The sequence below is a fragment of the Solanum pennellii genome, chromosome 2 (assembly GCF_001406875.1).
Source record: "Solanum pennellii chromosome 2, SPENNV200".
NCBI lineage: Eukaryota > Viridiplantae > Streptophyta > Magnoliopsida > Solanales > Solanaceae > Solanum > Solanum pennellii.
The window spans coordinates 41,882,921-41,902,347 of record NC_028638.1 but is presented as its reverse complement, the minus strand read 5'-3'; the positions used below and the strand labels follow the sequence as shown (position 1 = coordinate 41,902,347).

The window sequence follows — 19,427 nt, the reverse complement described above, 5'->3', positions numbered from 1 at the left end:
ATCTCTCAGAACTAACCTAACAATTGTTTTACCCTCGTGGGATGTGTTCGATACGAAGGAAAATATTTTCCAGGAAAATAAGTAAGTTGCTTATATTTTTTTTTGTGTTCGATATGTATGAAAAATTCTTGTTTAAAATTATTTATATATAATCCAGACAAATTTATTATTTTCTTATTTGTATTTAGATTGATCTTTCGAAAACAACCTTTCTATCTTTACGAGATAACAAATCCTATTTATGATATTTTAGTAGTATATTATTGTTGTTGTAATCTAGATAGACCAAATACATAAGCAGATCCCTGAACTTGTTGGGTTTTTTTCCTTAGGTACCTCAAATACATCATTTTCCTATTGAATCATTGAACTCCCATAATTTGTTCCGTATAAACAAACACCGTTGTCTGATGTGGAACCAGATTTGTGAGGGGTATTGATAGAGGATACATATGTTGTTCCACAAATCGTTAGTCCAATTGATAGTGAAAATGTTTGAGAATACTTGTGCTTTACTTAAGTCATTTGAACGCATTAGAAAACAATTGAGACTAACACAGTTTGTCTTCATTCCTTCAATCAAAATTATTGCAATTTGAACACAATTAAAGACATTTACAATATAAAAGCTGATCAAAATCAACCCACAGTGCTTTAAAGAAACAAATTATGGGTAGTTCAATGATTCAATTGAAAAATGACGTAGTTGAGATACCTAAGGAAAAAAACCCAACAAATTTAGGGATTTGTTTATGTATTTGGCCATCTAAGCAAATACTATGAGAGATGAGGGTATGATGTGGTGGGGCCAGCTATGGAGAGTGTGGGCAAAGATGAGCTAGGTTAGAGGGCGAAGAGGACACGATGAAATGTAGAATGTCACTCGTTAACTTGTTTTTCCTGCTTTCATTTAGAAAGTCATTTTTTCATTATTAAGTAATTTATTCCACTAGAGAAAATATTTTTCAAAAAAATTTTGACAGCACACCCATGGTGTAGAATGGAACTTGCTCATGAAGCTGAATCTATGTTAGAGTTCCTAGCATTCCTTTAGTTTTAGACAGGACTGTACTTTTTTAATTTGTTTTCTCACTTTTGCCACAATGTACTATGTTCGTGGTCAAAGTATTTTCCGTAGGATTTCCAATACTCGTTGCATCATGAATATGAACATCGCACTTGTAAAAAATCAATAAATTGTATCCTTACTTGTAAATGTGAATATTCCAGAACCATACGAAGATGTGATGATATCAGCCAAGATAGGAAATTGCAGGAATGCAAATAAAGTGCTGCCACTGGAATGATAATCCAGGTCATTTGATGTCCAAGCACAATGAAAAAGCTTGAACAAAATGCTACCAACATTGCTGCAATAGCAACAAAGAGCGTGATGAAGCCGATGATCAACCTTTTTGGTAAAGTACATAGGAAGTCTTCTTCGGCATAGCGTGAAGTGAGGATAGACAAGAACATCAATATAGATATTACTGAAGAAAACAATGCCAGTGCATCCATCATAGAGAAAAATAATGAATGCTTTCTCTTTAAGGAAAATAGCGGTGCCTGTATCGTTATTGTTCCCTCCTGGCACAGTAAAGATTGCTGCAAACATTACTGTTGTAATTAGTGCAGCAACAAGCATGCAAGATGATGCTGTTTCCTTCATCCACTTCTCTCCCTCTTTGATCAATTCCTTGTGCTCCTCGGTGAACAGAATTCCTGGTGTTCGACCTTTTGAGTCTCTCATCTCCTTATACGAGGCTTGAACAATTGTCTCAACTTCCTTTAGACACACAGAAGTAATACTATGTTATGAAATATAGAAAGAAACTACACTTACCGGACATGGAAAAATTACCTTAAACCACAATAACTCTCGTTGCATCTGGAGTGCTGCACCTGATACAATACCAAGTCGATTTATAGGAGCTAGCTTTGCAGCCAAGTGTAAAATGTTCTCATTATATGTGCTTTTGTAGGACGTAATGATATCTTTGTGTGATCCTAATGTTGTAGATTAGTTTGTAGATCTTTTCTTGTCGATGAATGACAGCAATGTGAAAGATGCTCCGACTTTCCTCATCAACCTTCCAGATGAGATCTGGATAAGACTGAATAAGCTCTACTATGAACTCAAATTTTCCCAACTCTGCTGCTACAAACAATGACTTCTAAGTAAGTTCCCAATTTGTGAATCATTCAACAAGAGTACGTTTCTCCATGGACATTTTACCAACTCCAGGGCTTGTAAGTGCATTAATTTTGTCTCGAGAACTTTTCTGACTCCTAGTGTTGAAAAACTCCAGATTAGTTGTTTCGTTTCACAGGTACAGAGAATAATAATCAAGAACTTGGGACCATGTCATACGTTCCATACCGATTGTTTTATATAGATGCTGAATAACCCTTGTGCTGATCAGGTATGCTGCAGTTCCAAAATGTTTATGATCAGTTGGTTACATAAATGCTATTACATGAGAAGCTAAATATACCTACATACCCATGGTATTATTTTTGTCCGTTGAGCCGCTGGACATGTTGCTTGATCTATTATGCAAATGAACAGATACATCTATAGGAAGTCCCATTAATCGGAAGTTCCATTTAATTAGTGATATATAAATATATATCTGATTCATTTCGATTTTGATAGAAATGAAGATACTTACATGCATAAACAAGTCTTTGCCATATACCAAGTCCAATTTTGTCAGAAAAATGCCAAGGGCTTTCGTGCTAAAACATGGAGTATCGTGTCTTCATTTTGATCTCGTTCAATGCCTAATTCAGGCATCTGCTGAAGTATATGTAAAGCAACATCTGTTAACAGCAGTAAGTAAAAATATATGTGTTAAGTTCCTCTTGAAGTTTTAACCAGTTCTTCGACAAACTGAACTTTGTTAGCCCCTGCTGCAATGTGAAAAGCAGTCTCCCACCCTTTTGTGATCCTGGCTGATGTTGCATCAGGATGCACACTGAAAAATTTTCTAGCCTTTTCCCAATTACCGCCTAACGCTGCTTGGCAAAGTGGCACATACATGGCAAGTTTTATTGGTTTAGTCCCTGCAAATACGCCTCTACTCTGTTAGTTAATCGTGTTAATAGAGAAAGGCGATAATCTAATTTTTCCCTTTGTCAGTTTGGTTGTATCGTCTCGTGTTCATGAAGGAGTATTTTTGTGAAGTTCGCTTAAAGGTTTCCGTCTTATGGATGATTATTCATGTTCATGATTCAGTTAAGTATATCTAATAGTCCATTTCCTGAGAGTTCACCAGATAAGATATAACGTGGTTCAACTTCTACACGCTGACAGTGAAAAAGATAACTTCAAGATCACCTAAGCAAGTTACTACGGTTAACCATCCATAATAACTGAAAGAAAAACAGCTAATTACAACATGTTAAAATGCACACATACTGCAAAATGTCTTTGCACATAAGTTAAATTCACATCCATAATCTGTACCTTCTGCATGGAAAAAAACGAAGCATATATTCCTTTCGTTTAAAAAGAAATGGCTTAGTTTGACTTGATACAGATTTAAAGAAAATAAAGGAGGTTTTCAATCTTGTAGTGCTAAATTAAAGTTATGTCAAATGTATGTTCTTTAATCTTGTGTTATTAAACATGTCAGATAGAAAAATGCTGAACTCAAAGTGTTGCAACGAAAAAGGAACAGGGTCATTACTTTTTAAACAGACTAAAAAGAGAGTACATATAAAATTGAAAGCATTGACAAATCTGTTTTGCTTAACTGGGCCTAAGAAACGAAGTGGGAAGCGTCTGAGGATCAGGAGCGGTAGGCCTAGAGACAGATTCATTTTGAATGGGAGAAGGAAGTACTGTGGCTTCAGCTTGACCGATTCCGTGATTAAATTGAATTGTAACAGCATGCTGTGGACTAGAACTTCTTGTATTGTTGCTGCTATTTCTGAAAGAAAATCCGTCTGATGTTGTTGCAGTGCTTGGTACTGAGTTTCTCTGTGGAAAGCATGTTGGAATCGAAAGTGTACGTTCCAGTTGTAGTTTCGGTATGTTTTCCATGACAATTTTATCGTTCATTCTTCTCTTTGGAATCGGAATTGAAGTTGTTCACTTCCTCACAAGCCCTGTTGAAGTCTTTTAAGTCGTGATGAAGTTCATGTAAACTGGAGAGTTTCACAGAAACCTCTTGTTTGTATGCTTTCAGAGTCAGTCAACTGGATTTCTTCAAAGAAACTTCTCATATAGTAGTTAGGTTTGTTGTCTTCAAAAGTATGATTGTCCATATCAGGGATGGAGCTAACAGAACCCTCCGTGGAAAATTATACTGTTTATACATGCAGGGGCGGACCTAGAGGTAGTCGAGGGTTTTACTTGAACCCCCTTAGTAAAAGGTCGCACTAAATATAAGGTACTTTTAAGAATTTTTACGTCTATATATTGATTTTGAACTTCATGTAAGATTAAAGGTTGACTTAGTGTTGAGAGATTGAAAACTAATTTTAAGCATTGTACATGGTTAAAATTATGTTTTATGTATATACACTAGATGCTGAAGCTTCTTTAATTTCTTCATGTGTTTACCTTTACATTTTGAATCTCTTTAATGAAAAATTCTAACTTCGTCGTAGCCACACGTTCTTGGAAACTTGGATACAACACAGGAAAATGGAAATACATGTAGCTAAGTTTTGTTGACATATTCTGCTGCTGCATTTTTTCGAGATTTTCATTTTCTTTTGACAATTTTTTCTTCTTTCTGTGTTTCAATAGAGTTGCTCTTTCCGCGTATAGTTCGTTAGGAAAAAAGTGTTTTTTTAGTGGAGTTGAGTTGCTTTTTTTTTTTTTTACTTTTTCCGTTTAAAAAAAATAATCTAGTTTGACTTGAAACGGAGTTTAAGAAAAGGAAGAAGACTTTTTAATTTTGTGGTTCTAAATTAAAGTAATGCCAGATGTACCAAAACGCCCTTAATCTTGTGGTCTTAAACATGTCACGTGAAAAGTTAAAGTTAAAGTTAAAGTGTTGCCAAAAAAGAAAAAAGAATATTTTTTTTAAACAAACTAAAAAGAAAATAGGAATATTCTTTTTAAAACGGAGGGAATATTTTCTTTTGGGTAGTGATCCTGCTGGATTCGGATGGTAATGCATCTGAATAATTTTGATCGTCTTATGTATGAGTAGTGTCGGTAAAACTAGCCCGTATTTCGGTGATCCGTTCAAACCGTTATATTTTAGTGGTAAAATATGGGTTGAAACTCATATTGGACCCATAAAAATATGGATAAAATATAAATTAGTCAAATGAATTAAGTTTTATTCCTTCGAAATTCATGATATTACAAAAAATAGTGGAACTTGTCTTTTTTTTTATGTTATTCTATAGAATTAATTATTCTTCTCTCTAATTGAAAAGGTGAATTCTTTGACCCTCCAAAAATGTATACTTCCTCCATTTCACAAAAAGTGATCTAGTTTGACTTGACACAAAATTTAAAAAAAATAAAGAAGACTTTTGATCATGTGGTCCTAAATTAAAGTTATGTCAAAGGTACAAAATTGTCCTTTAATCTTGTGATTTTAAACATGCAACGTGAAAAATTGTTACCAAAAAAAGAAAGAGGTCATTCTTTTTTAAACAGACTAAAAAGGAAAGAAAGTCATTCTTTATGAAACGGAGAAAGTAATTTAAATGTATATTTTCTTTTGTTAATTATAATTATATTTTATTTATTAATTTAATTTTATATTGGATAATCAATAATAGTGTGAAACGAGCAAATTATGTATTAGTTTTGACACTGCTTAAAGTGCATTAAGCATGTTTTAGTCCTAAAATACAAATATTCATTTACTTTGAAATTAAAAATATTTTCATCTTGTTATTACATGAATTTATTTTATATTGAAAAGTTATACGATTTTGTTTATAATACATAAAACTAAATGAAGCAGGTTCAACATTTTCATCTAAAAAAAGACTAAAATATCTTCTCCATATTGAACTTTTAAGTAAAGTACTATTTATTTATGAAAATATGAATTATCTAGTATTTTATTCGATAAATTTTTATCCATATCAAATATGGACAGGTTGAATGATTACCCATTTTATGTCTATTCATTTTCAATCCGCTCATTTGCCACCATTATATATGAGATTAGTTAATGTATTGTATTATGTTATGTTTTATTGTATAGTATAATATATTATTTTAATGAATATATCATTAGTTTGGAAAGATTAGACATCAACAATTTAAAGGATAAACTTATAAGAAAAGTAGTAGGCTACAAAATAAAATAGTATTAATAAATAAAGATAAAATAAGAAAAAATAATAAGATAACAAAGTAATCGCACCAAATTAATCATTTCACAAAATCTTCAATAAAATTTAAAGTAACAATCCAGACAAACATACAATAATACAACCAAGCTGTTAGGATTCGTTGTTGTATCTGCTCCTAACAATATGAATAAATTGCATTTCTTTCTCATTCTCTATCAAAGTCTATTTATTTGTTTTATATTCACTACTTGGAAAGCACAGATATCCTAATGAGGATAAAAAATACCCTTAATTTGGAGTATTAAATAAGACAATGAGATTTTTTTTAAAAAAAAAAAGAAGGGCAAATATCATGAATTTTGAAATTATAATTCGACCCATATTTTGGTCGTCGGATATATTGTATCTTAAATATATGAGGTAAAAATTAAATGTAATTTATTTTATATTCATTGTATTCAAGTGAATTTGCATGTACGTAATTCTCTTACTCGGCTCTCTTTTATCTGGCTCACTTCTCTCCTAATTATTTGTATCTCAGAGTGGTATGTGGTATTCTAAATACTTGTATTTAGTGTGATTCACATGTATCTAGAATACTCATACTCTCTCGTTCGTCTCTCTCCCTATGTATTTGTATTTTAAAGTGTCTCTGGCAGCAAATATACATATATCTAGGTGTATCTCACTTGAAATTTGATATTAGTGAGAAAATATATAATTATTGCAAGCTATAAAAAGAATTAGTGAATATGGTAGGAATAGTTTTTTTCTTTCTAACATGAACAATATATTACCATTATTTTCCTTCTAAAGTGAAAATTAAAAAGAAATATAATGTTTTTTTTTAATTCCAAATTGTTTCACCATTATTAGTTTACCAGACGGAATAGTCAATATATAACTTTTAATTTGTCACTACTCATTCCTTATATTTTAATCATTTTTTGCTGATTTGCAATTATTTAAATTCACAAGCCGGCAATTGACATATAAAAGATAATTGTTGGCATAAGAATTGATGGTTAATTATGACTACTGCTCAACTGTAAGGACAAAACTTGTAACTTAATTAAGCAAATAAGAATCTGACTTGTACCTACAAAATAATATATTTCTTCTTAGACCAAGTCTTGGTGCAACAATTAATCCATATGTACCGATACTTAAATATTTTTTCAACTACCATGAGTTGTGTTACAGTGGTGAGACTGCTTTTTTTTAATCGGATGTCTCGAATTCCAGTCTGAATATGGAGAAAATTCTGTTGAGAGCGCCACCTTCGAATAGGCCCTGCAGTGCGCAATCCGAATTTAGTTGCGGCTCCAATGTAGTCCCGGGAAACCAAATAAAAGATATTTTTTCAGCAACTTCTTTTCTCAATTTATGACTTGATCAAACAAGACAACTAAGACAATGATATGCCTGTACAAAGCTTGATCTCTTACAAGTACAAAGTTCAAGATTTTGAATATTAGTTCAATGCTTAGAAAAACTTGCAAAATGAATCTTGAATTTGTATGTTTGTTGTTGCTTCTTTCATGGCTCATGGTTTTAGATCATTCAATAGCAGCTACATCTCTTGCAAAGCCTGGCTGTGAAGAGAGATGTGGTAACCTTACAATTCCTTATCCATTTGGATTGAGTGCTAGTTGCTCTCTTAACTCGTGGTACGTGATCAAGTGTGATCGAAGTTCTGATCCTCCTAAGCCTTTTATGAATTCATTTCTGCAAGTTGAACTTCAAAGTGAGGTGATATCTGTGTCAATTGAAAACCAAACGATTACTACTTCAGTTTCCATAGTGAATTTTTGCAACAAATCGAGTGAAGGTAGTAGAATCATCACAACGGGGACAGATTTGTCTGGAAGTCCTTTTTATTACGCAAAGGATAGGAATAAGTTGATGCTTGTTGGTTGTGGAAATGGTCTTGTGACACAGAAACAAAATGTTCTCTCGGGGTGTACATCGATTTGTAGTGAAGGTGCTACGTTGACAGGATGCTATGGCATCAACTGTTGTCAATCTCTTTTCCCTTTTGATCTAAGTTCATACAAAGCAAACTTCACTAACTCGGGGATTCAGCAAGAGGCTTACCCGAGATGCAGTGCAGTTTTCTTGGTAGATCAAACTTGGGTTCCAGATGAAGTTGCACAGCCCTTTGTTTTTCTTGGTTATGCTCCTGTTGTTTGGCTCTGGACTCTCCAAGCCAAAGAGTTAGAAGCAGGATTGCTCTGCGACAAGTCTGAGGCTGTTGTTAAGTTGGAAAATGGTACTTCTGTGGCAAACTGGCAGTGTCGTTGTGGAAATGGAACACAAGGAAATCCATACTTCTCTAACGGATGCAAAGGTATATAATCATTTGATATATATGTGAAGTTGTTAGTTCTCTGTTGCATTCAATAGTATCATGTATATGCACATCAGGTCAGGTGAATGATTTTAGTATCATGTATATGCACATCAGGTGAGGTGAATGGTTTTTAGGAGAAAGACCAACAATACGTTTACGAGACTAGATTGAACACTATCCTAGATGAATCAACATAAGTAGTTTTAGCATAGCTTGGATTGTTTGTGTATACAATTTAGGCACAAATCAATTAGACACTTATATTTAGTGTACGTATTTCCCTGATCCATATCGTTCTAACATTATTTTGTATGTTATCAGCCATTCAACGATGCACCAATTGCACAGAAATGGTAATCTATATGAAGCAATCTCCGAAAATCATTCTCCTCAGTAAGTCACCTTCTGTTATACTTCCTAGTCATTTGATGAAAACACAATGCTGTCAGAGCTACATCCTTATTTTGAAACTGTGTTTGCCTTTCTAGCTTATTGGCTAACTCTCGTCACTCCTGTCTCCACAGGTGTATGCATAAGTATCGGAGTACTGCTTCTACTGTTAGGGAGCTATTTATTGTACAAAACAGTCAAGAAGAGAGAGAACAAAAGACAAAGACAAAGGTTTTTTAAGCGAAATGGCGGCCTCTTACTACAACAGCAGCTATCATCCAATAATGAAGGTACTATTGATAATGGAAAACTTTTCACTGCTAAAGAGCTGGAGAAGGCAACAGATCACTTCAATGAAAATCGCATACTTGGTCGTGGAGGTCAAGGTACGGTATATAAGGGCATGTTACCTGATGGAAAGATTGTAGCAGTGAAAAAGTCTAAGCTGGTAGACGAAAACCAGTTGGATCAGTTTATCAACGAGGTGGCTGTTCTTTCACAAATCAATCACAGGAACGTGGTGAAGCTACTCGGCTGTTGTTTGGAAACAGAAGTTCCTCTACTAGTATACGAGTTCATAATAAATGGCACACTCTACAGCCTCATACATAATGAGAACAATGAGTTTCCCTTTACTTGGAGCACGCGTTTGAGAATTGCCACAGAGGTAGCTGGAGCATTGGCTTATCTACACTCAGCAACTTCTGTTCCAGTCTATCATAGGGACATCAAATCAAGCAATATACTTTTAGATGAAAAATACCGTGCCAAGGTATCAGATTTCGGCACTTCAAGGTCTATTGCAATTGATCAAACTCACTTAACGACCGGAGTTCAAGGGACATTTGGCTATTTAGATCCTGAGTACTTCCAATCCAGCCAATATACTGAAAAAAGTGATGTCTATAGCTTCGGAGTTGTTCTTGCTGAACTCTTAACAGGAAAGAAAGCAATTTCAACCACAACAAACCAAGACAGAAGTTTAGCAACAAACTTCCTTTTGGCAACAGAGAGAAATCTCCTTGATACGATTATCTATGCAAAAATTTCACAAGAAGGTAGAAAGGAGGATATAATGGCGGCTGCTAACATAGCGTATCTTTGCATGAACTTGAATGGAAAGAATAGACCAACTATGAAGGAAGTAACTACAGCATTGGAAGCCATTAGATCACAAATGCCAGCTGCAGCAGTAACAAATTTTCAACTGGATAAGGGTGATACAGCAGAAAGAACTGTGATATCAGAAGTTAACTACACATGGACTAACACAAGTACCACATCATCAGATGTCCATCCATTGTTGTTTGAAACTAGTTAATTATTACTACCCCCTCTGTCGGAGAAAGAATGTCACGTAGGACGTGTGTCTGTTTGTACAACTTTACAACAGTTTAAATGTTTACTTGTACACACCTATAATTTGGAGAGGATGCTAGCTGAGGCCAAATTAAAGGGCACATAAGTATTATGCCTACTATAAGTGGCCGAAAATACCTCTAGCACCGAAATAACAAACAATTTTTATTTGACATAAGTTTATTTTTTCATATAATAATATAACACGAGTTATGCTGCTTTAATTCCTTTTGATATTATGCCGATAGTGACAAAAGTTCAATTCAACAACCACTAGCTCTATCGATCGTAAAAGGCATAACTTAGTTCCTATCCAACTCATGCCTATAGAGGCAAAACAGCAGAACCATGAGTAATGTCTTAGAAGGCATAATTTAGTTGCTACTGAACTTACAGACAAAAATTCACTAAACTTATGCCTAACGAAATTAGGGCATAGCACTACTATGTACATAAATTCTGAAGCATAACTTAATTTCTACAAAATTTATGCAAAGTGGGAGGCAAACGTTTTCCAAACTTATCAGTAGCAAAATTATGTCATAAATAATTATATTTTGGTCTATAAATTTTTCATTAAACAAGCCCCAAAACGAAAATTAAAGGCGCATCACATTTGAGGGTTATAATTAAAAATCATGCGACATGGATAATTCTATATAATAGCAAACTAATAACCTAAAATAAATGGAGTAGCTACTGTTTGATTTGATTGTGCCCCATAGCAAACTTTTGCCAAAGTTTGTTAATCGCCTCTCTCCCAAAAATTGTGTTTCTGTTTTGTATAAAGCGAGAGAATTGTATACACACATTCAAAAACATATATCTTCGTGCTATACACTTAATTATACATTTTATAAACATTTTACTTCGATTCAATTGTATACAAATGCAAATTTTATACAATAATTGTAGTGAAAAAGGGCAACAAATTATACAATTGCACCGAAATACAATTTTCTCTCGCTTTATACAACAGAAGTGTATAAATTGTGTTTCTGTTTTTGTATAAAGCGAGAGAAAAACATATATCTTCTTCCTATAAACTTATAATTATACAATATACAAACATTTTACTTCAATTCAATTGTATGCAAAACAAATTTTATACACATATTGCAACGAAATAGGCCAGCGAATTATACAATTGCTCATTATACAATTGCAGTGAAACAGGCCAGCGAATTATACAATTGCAGCGAAATAGACCAGCGAATTATACAATTTAGGCCAGCGAATCATACAATTGTATATGTATAGCGAGGCCAGTGAATTATATAATTTAGGCCAGCGAATTATACATTTGTATATGTATTGCGAATTAATACAGTTATATGTTTGCTATGGAACGCAATTATGCATACTTTGCTATAACAAACAAATATGAACTTTTTATTTGATATATGTGAAAGTTGCCCAATATATTATAGTAAAAAAGTTAATTGAATTTTAAAAAAGAAATACGATATCCATATCGTAAATGAGTGATGTGTGTAAAGAATAATTTACAAAGCCGAAACACACTTCTTACTAAACTAAAATTTGACTTGTTTGAGTTTATCATTAGTACCCGGTCTGACATATTTCAAAGACTATCAGCCTTAAGTAACCATTTCTACGTAATAATTAAACTTTTTAATTTTATTGAATAATTTAAGGATTCAATAAACATTCTATCTTCTAAATTGTTATATCACAATTTTAAAGAAAAACAATTATTTTTTATACCAAAATATTTTAGCCAAACAAATAAATATTTCAATATGTTAATGAGTCATAGTCCACCAAAAACTTTGATATTATTATATAGCTTAGTCATTTATATATATTTATAGTTTATAGCTTAGTATAAAGATAAGTCAGTATTTATGTCTTACTATATAATTGAAAAGATATTTTTTAAATTAATTAAATGATAGTCATTTGTTGCGATACCACATTTCCAATTTTATTGTCAAAACTTTTTGATAAATAATAAGATTTAAGTAATTTAATTTAAAGTTATAAAATATTAGACAAAGTTATATTGTCAATTAACTTTTAAAAAGAATTCTTAAAAAATAATATATTCCTAACTCCGTGACTATAAGGGAAATAATGAAGTTTTCTAAATATTAATTGTAAATTTATAATACAAATGATAATTTTCTAGTGATTACAATAGGATATTTGTTAAATATTTAATGTATTCCTAGGTATATACAAGACATTACAAAATTTTATTTTAAAATGACTTGAAAATGATCTTTAATTCTATATAATATATAATTTTATTTATCATAAATAAAAGATTTCATTTTTTCAGATTTTAAGAAGCATAACTTTATAATATTTACATTTAAAAAGAATTAAAATGGTGAATTTTTAAATAATATACATGAATTTCATTGAGAATACAATAAAACCTCTATAAATTAATATAGGTGGAACCATGAACTTTTATTATTTTATAGAGATATTATTTAATCGATAAATTAATATTTATTATAGTTTGAGATTTGATAAGGTTAATTTTGATCATCTCAAAATCATTGTATCTTACTAATTTATGTATCATATTTATCGATTTCACATAAAAAATATCATACATAAAGTACAATGAATACATCAAAATCATTGTAGTTTATTAATTGTGATGATGTGATAATAAGAGCTTTCAAGATGTATTATCGAACATAATTTATCGTAAGATATTAGAAAGGCTATGGAGTGGAACAAAATGATTCAACCAAGATCAATGTTTTGGATGCTATCACTTATACAATATTTGTTTGAACAACAAATGTTCAACAAGAGACAACAACAAATTATTTTTTTGATACTATAAAAATCATTTGGGAGATGCAATCTCAGAGAATCTGAATGAACCTACTTGTGAAAACGTCATTCATGAACTTGATGTCATGATTAATGATCTCGATTACCATAGTAAAATGGATGTCAATAACATGTTTGATTATCGAGTAAAAGTGATACTTGTTCAGAGATCTAGAGTTTAGAAGAAATTATGGATACAATCGAAAAAGGCAATGTTGATGATGAAGTTGAAGATGATATTGTACCTTTGGAACCAGATACACGAAAGGAAACATTTATCGCATCTAGAACTCTTCACAATTTTATGGTGAAGTTCGAAAAGACAACACCAGAGCTCTTGGATGCAATAAGAAGAGTTAGAGATGAGCTTCAACTATATTGAAATTTTAAGAAAAAACTAGAACACAATGTAACCATATTTCACTAAATTGTCTCAGATATATTTATACTTTAAAGAATTATCAATTTATGATATTAATAGGACTATATATTCATATAGGGGTCTACTGAAAATATATTATCTCATTATGAAATTGACGATCTTTTTCATTGGTCGAAGTCAGGACCAGAGAAAAATATTATTTTACAAAGATTGTTAATTTATCGAGTATTGATTTATAGAGGTTTTAGTGTACTTATAATATCTTATTAATTCGTGATTTTAGACTATTAATTACACTAAGCCACGCCTAATAGTGAAAAATGTCCGTGAAAATTCAGGATAAAGATCCGGTTGAGTATAATTAGGTCAAGTAATGTTCAATAACCTTATAGATTCATGTCAAGTGTATTATATAATAATTTATGGTTGAGATTCATTAAATTATATACTCATTATAATAATAGCTAATAAAAATAACAAAGTTGACAACTTTTTTATTTTTTAAACTATCAAATAAAGCAATTAATTGTACCCAAGCTAATATTTTCAAGAAAAAAAATTAAGATTGACGGGATTATGCCAACTTCCTGACTTTTTACCCACCAAACTTCTTTGGAGTAATTCTACACATGTTTTCTCCAAATTTTCAAGTAATCTCCAAAAATAGATTAGGTTAGAATTAGACTTTCAATTGGATGTGTCCCGGTCAAATCTTTAAAGGCATATGCCTGCAGACATACTACTTTCAATCAAACCTTCTCTCATTTACCTTCTTGATTGATATATAGTGAGGCCTAGGAAAAATCCATTTTGTTATTAATAGACTAGGAAGGGGGAAAAGAATAACGGAAAGAAAAGCAATCAATTAGTTATTCGTCAAATTTCATTTATTCAATGACCAGAATTAAATGGGGATATATAGCTCGGAGAGGTAGAACAAAAATTCGTTTATTTCCAAACTTAAAAACATCATTGAATTCTAAATAGTAATTCAATTAAAGAACACGACAATACATTAAAAAAAACTTATTTGGAGGTTTTCAAATAATTATAAAATTATATTTATTCAGATTCTTTAAAAGTGTCAAATTCTTTGAAATTAGAATAATTTAAAAAATCCAATACAAGCACGAGGTTTGACATGTAAAAAAGACGAGAAGTCCGCATATTCCCGCCAATTTTATTTTTTTCTTGAAAATATTAGCTAGGGTACACTTAATTATTTTATTTGATAATTTAAAAAATAAAAATAATTGACGGCTTTGTTATTTTTATTATTAAAATGAGTATATAATTAAATGAATCTCAAACATAAAGTTTTATATAGTACACATGACATAAATCTATAAGGTCATTGAACATTACTTGACTTAATTATACTTAACCGGATCTTTATCCGAAAGTTTGTGTGGTTTCATCGGAACTCATTAACTTGTATACATACTTTGTAATGTGTGTAAAAATATTACTTAAATGTCTAAAATATTCTATTGTGAATTTAATTATTTTTTTATATTAATTTGGAGATCGTCGTAGACCCATTAACTTAAAGTTTTTGATAATGCATTTGATCTCTATAAGTCAATTCAAACGGGTACTAATGAGCTTATTACACAAAATAAGTTATTTCTTTTTTTGAACAAAAAATAGTATTGAAAACACTCTAAATTTGTTATAAATTATTAGTTTCATTCTCGAATTATTGACAATCTTAAAAGAAATATTCTTCTACTTGATTAACTAAATTTAGATATACCTCATACTTAATGATACCAATAGATTGCTCTCTTTGTCCACTTTTATTTGTCATGTTGCGCTTTTCGAAAGTCAATTTGAATAATTTTCAAAGTTAATACATTGTTTGGTTACTTCATTTAATTTAATCCATGGATTGCTTATCTGCCATGTGAGTCTTATCTAATCCCTAGAAAATAGAGAAATAACTAACTCAGGATTTGTTAAACCTTGGATAAGACCCTTAAATGACTAAACTTAGCCATTTTTCTTTTTTTTTTTTTAAATTTATTTTGTAATTTAATTTACTTTTTATTTATATTATTCTTTTTTCTAAATTTCTTTTGTAATTTAATTTACTTTTTATTTATATTAGAATGGTTAAAAAATATTCTTTTTTAATTCTCCAAATTCGTTTAGTGTAATTTAATGAGTTCACTAATATATTTTTTTTTCCATTTTTTCTTGATTTTTTTATTCAAGATATTTTGTTGATTAACCACTTGCACTTTTTTTTTATTTAAAAAATAGTTTTTGGTATTAACAATTTAAGTAGTCTTAAATCTATGTCATGTTTAAGATATACTGGACCAACAAAAAATTAGAAATACACCGTGTCATTATCTACCTTGTCCCAATTATAAAAAATAAACACTCATAATGACACAAGGGTATAATATGAAAGACATTTTTTTTGTAGAGTTTTAAATCAAACACAAAATCAAGTGGAAAGTAGTGAACCAAACACTTAACAAAAAATAATCCCTGCATTACTAGTCCATGTGTTACTAATCCCTGCATTATCAATGTTTCTACCAAATGACCCCTAATAAAGAAAACCATGATAAATATAAGTGAACCGAAAAGTATATGATACTGATTTAGTGTCAAGATAGTGAAATTATTGATACCGATACAATATATGATACTGATTTGATATCAGTTAAGCGAAAAATATCAACGTTAATGAATAGGAGGTATGAGCTGTAAATATTTATGAGAGAATAAGTATTTCAGAAATTACTTTCGATCTGAATTATTTTGAATTTTATGACCCATTTATGTATTTTTTTTTTTAAAAAAATAATAATATATATTTAGCAAAGTGGGCCGAAGTAAATGGATAACCAGACCCATAATTAGGTGGAAATAAAGCCCAATTAAGAAAGAAGCACTACTAGGGCTCTAGTCCAATCCTCATTCATCTGCTCTACCGCTGAACTCTGAATATCTCAAAAAGGTATGTAACTGCAAATTTTCTCATACTATTTAACTTCGTGTTTATCATTTTTCTATCAAACTTAAGCAAATTAGTGGTAATATAATTAGTATAATTACATTCAAGTTTAGCTAACTCAAGCAAATCAGTGATGATATAATTAGTATAATTGCTTGGAATTAGATTCAAGTTTTGCTGATATGATTGTTCATGAGATGTATTAAAGATGAGTTTTTTCTGTTTTTTAGATTCATTCAATTGATGTGTTAACTGTTATGCAGTTGGAAAAATTAAAAACTAGAAGAAATAAGGCAGAGATCATGGGTGAAAATCATACCCACAACAAGAAAACTGGTTTGCCCCGAAAACGTTTTTATCGAGCCCGTGCTCATAGTAATCCATTAAGTGATTCACATTTTCCAATTCCTGTTTCTCCTTGTGAGGTTGATTATTCTCTGCATTATCCTGAAGTGGTTAAAGTTGATCCTTGTAAAAGGATCGAGTTTGCTGATGTTGGTTGTGGATTTGGTGGTTTATTGATCGCCCTCGCGCCTCTTTTCCCTGATAATCTTATGATTGGGATGGAGTTGCGGGACAAGGTGACTGAGTATGTGAAGGAGCGGATTTTGGGGTTGAGGACGACTAATTTGGGTCAATATCAGAATATTTCAGTGGTACGGACAAATTCAATGAAGTATATTCCTAATTATTTTGGGAAAGGACAGCTTAAAAAGATGTTTTTCTTGTTCCCGGATCCTCATTTTAAAGAGAAGAATCATCGTAGACGTGTTATTAGTCCATTCTTGTTAGATGAGTATGCGTATGTGCTTGCAGTTGGTGGAATTATATATACAATAACGGATGTTGAGGAGCTTGGTGAGTGGATGAAATCATGTTTGGAAGAACATCCGATGTTTGAGGCACTTACTACTGAAGAACTTGAAGCTGATCAGGTTGTAAAGCTCCTTAGTGCTGCAACTGAAGAAGGACAAAAGGTAGCACGTAACGGTGGACAGACATTCCGAGCTGTTTTTAGACGAATTGCAACTCACTGAATGGTATGGTATGCTCAAATTCTAGGGATTTTTCGTACCTCCTGTTTTCTGGTAAGAGATGAGATATCCTCCGTCTTCTGTTGTTGAGTTAATAGAAATGTGGTTACCGCAACTAAAATTATAGATACTTTGTGACTGATCGTGGAGATTAATGACCAGTCTGTGCCGTTTTCTTGATTTTGATTGTTCCATTCTTGAGAATGCAGTTAGTTTATCATTCATGAAGGCAGCTCATCCTCACTTTTCTAAACCTGATAATGCATTGTTTATCATGGATATGCTCAACAATTAGATTCGCTAGAATGTTTTGCTATTGTATTTTGACAAAATATTTAGGTGTACTAGGACAAGTAGCCATCTCTATTGAGCTTCAAACGTCTTGTATTATGCTTATTATCATAATTTAATCTTTCTGATTGTTTAGTTCTTAACGATATCTGTGTTTCCAGTAGATTGTGACATACCATTCTCATGTAGTCATTTGGACTCTTTAATGTCTCTTATGCACCCTGGAATGCTAACCAACTGTTGTACATCTGTCTTTTTGATTATATTCTGCATCTAGCCCCCATTTCCCCCTTGAACACAATCGGAAGGGGGGGGGAGGGACGGAGGGTTTGAGTGGTTGAACTTCTATAGGGCGAATCTAATGATTGTGTCTGGATTCCTCTATTCATCTATCCAACTCATTTATGAATGTTATGATGGTCAGGCATAGCCGGACTTTTTCGCAGGAGGGATGTAGTATTATGTTATAGTTATTAGCTGAGATGTGGGCAGCAAGTTGATTCAGACACTAGGGCTAATCAATAGTAGGGCCTTGCTAGTGTTTTTTTTTCTTTTTCTTTTTGCTTTTTTGTCCTCATCTTTAATTTGCATTTTTCTTTTCCGCTTCCCACCTGGTATCTAGTACCCAGATTGGAGCTCGGAGTTTCCTAACAAAGGTAACTCCGTAACAAAGGGACTCAGGATACTGAGAATTTAATCTGGATTTGTATGTTGCTACTTGCTATATTTTGCAGTTCAATATGCTTACTTTTCAAACACGTTTTTTAAATGGATAGTTGTAGATTTTCATAATTCAAACACATGCTTTTGGATTTTATGCACTTAGTACCGGTGTGGCCAAACTTTTAAACCTTTGTGTTTTTTTGTTCTTTCGTAAAATAGCTTTTCAGAAGAAAAAAAGTTGTGAGAGTTATCGCGTTTGTCGATAAAAACATGTATTTTGCATGTCAAATTAAGAAAATGATTGTGTATTAAGGTTCATTTTCAAATTTGTACTTATTATTCAAATGAATTGATTAGTGTAAATTGAAATATACAGGATGCAATAATAATAATAATTAGTCTTCAGATATATGAAATTTCAATATATTTCGTACTTTTATATTCAGAAGAACATCATTAATTAGGAGCACGAAAATTCAAACAAAAGCAAGTTGAGGGTAAATAAATGCTATGTAGCCAATAGATTAGTTCTCTCTATAGCTCTCACTTTGGTCTAGAATAACAAAAGTAGTTTGATTTGCGGATAAAATTATTTTAAAAATTACAAATTTGAAATTATAATTTTGGGATTAATAGGTATAAATTTATTGTTGCATTAGTTATATATTGAATTCAAACAAAATATAAATTTAATTTTGAATTCTAAAACAATTACTCTTATTAATATATATATTTTTTCAAAATTAAGTACGACCCTTCCATTTCCAAAGAATAAAGTAGTTTCGAATTAGGAGAGTTTAATTAAACGTTTGTAATAATTTTTTTGGCTTCCATTAATTGGAGAATTTCATCCTATGTTTAAACTAAAATTCACATACATTATTTAGATTC

The 19,427-nt window shown here is 31.6% G+C and overlaps 2 protein-coding genes and 1 pseudogene across 2 annotated transcripts; 2 read left to right on the top strand and 1 right to left on the bottom strand.

The window, feature by feature from the left end:
• Positions 1–725: 725 nt before the first annotated feature.
• Positions 726–4,488, bottom strand: LOC107010029 (annotated as a pseudogene).
• Positions 4,489–7,500: 3,012 nt separating this feature from the next.
• Positions 7,501–10,553, top strand: LOC107010483 (wall-associated receptor kinase-like 1). Its single transcript, XM_015209769.2, has 3 exons — positions 7,501–8,626; positions 8,951–9,022; positions 9,154–10,553. Exons 1-3 carry the CDS (start codon positions 7,759–7,761, stop codon positions 10,338–10,340), a joined length of 2,127 nt encoding a protein of 708 aa, XP_015065255.1. The 5' UTR covers positions 7,501–7,758; the 3' UTR covers positions 10,341–10,553.
• Positions 10,554–16,453: 5,900 nt separating this feature from the next.
• Positions 16,454–18,019, top strand: LOC107009064 (tRNA (guanine-N(7)-)-methyltransferase). Its single transcript, XM_015208327.2, has 2 exons — positions 16,454–16,551; positions 16,812–18,019. Exon 2 carries the CDS (start codon positions 16,851–16,853, stop codon positions 17,583–17,585), a length of 735 nt encoding a protein of 244 aa, XP_015063813.1. The 5' UTR covers positions 16,454–16,551; positions 16,812–16,850; the 3' UTR covers positions 17,586–18,019.
• Positions 18,020–19,427: the final 1,408 nt, after the last annotated feature.